General features: G+C 36.3%; 1 protein-coding gene across 1 annotated transcript in view; it reads right to left on the reverse strand.

Moving 5' to 3' along the window:
• F8 (coagulation factor VIII) overlaps positions 1-705 on the reverse strand; it is a 118,072-nt gene that overhangs the window by 46,770 nt on the left and 70,597 nt on the right. Inside the window, exon 15 of the mRNA XM_077780655.1 lies at positions 1-693. This exon is cut by the window's left edge and continues 1,906 nt beyond it. Within this exon, the coding sequence (XP_077636781.1) occupies positions 1-693 (693 nt within the window). The remainder of the gene's footprint in view (positions 694-705) is intronic.

The following is a 705-nucleotide window of genomic DNA, read 5'->3' on the forward strand; positions in this document are numbered from 1 at the left end:
CATTTTTTGATGAAGTAGTTTTATTTGACACATGATTTAGCCCCAAAGCTGTAATATTTCTGTCCATAAATGTTTCATTGTGAATCAAAGAAGTCACTTCTTGAAACTCAGCATTACGTTGTAATGTAGTATCTTGCCAGACTGATGTACTGTTCTCAGTTAATAATGCTGGGACATCAACATGAGAGTTGCTATTAGTTGTTGAGTTCATTGGTGCCTTGTTTGGCTTTATCAAAGAGATATTGACTTTGAATAAAGCATTATCTTTGATTAATGAAGCAGGTTCCTGAACTCTGTCTTCTTTAAATAACCCATTACTCTCCACTGGTAATACATTTTCTCCCAGTGAACTTTTTTGACTATTCATTAAAGCTGCTTCTAACAACTTGGAATCATTATCTCCTTCACTGAAGCCCAAAGGTATGCCAGACTGAATAGAGTGAGATGAATTTTCGCCAAATACAATGGTACTTAAATGACTACTAAAGTGAACTGACATATTTGGGGGTGCTAAGGAATCAGTCTTCTCAGTACCTGCTGCCAACTTGTCTGATGGAATTGTTGGTGAAGCCATTAGGTTATCTGATGAACTAGAAATTTTTAAATCAAGGTTCTTCATCTCTGCTTTTACAGGTGTCCCCAAATTCTCATTTAATCTTAATTTTAGTTCTGGCTCAGGAGTAAACACTCTGGCTCCACCATGAT

The sequence above is a fragment of the Crocuta crocuta genome, unplaced genomic scaffold, assembly GCF_008692635.1.
Source record: "Crocuta crocuta isolate KB4526 unplaced genomic scaffold, BGI_CrCroc_1.0 scaffold1015, whole genome shotgun sequence".
Taxonomy (NCBI): Eukaryota; Metazoa; Chordata; class Mammalia; order Carnivora; family Hyaenidae; genus Crocuta; species Crocuta crocuta.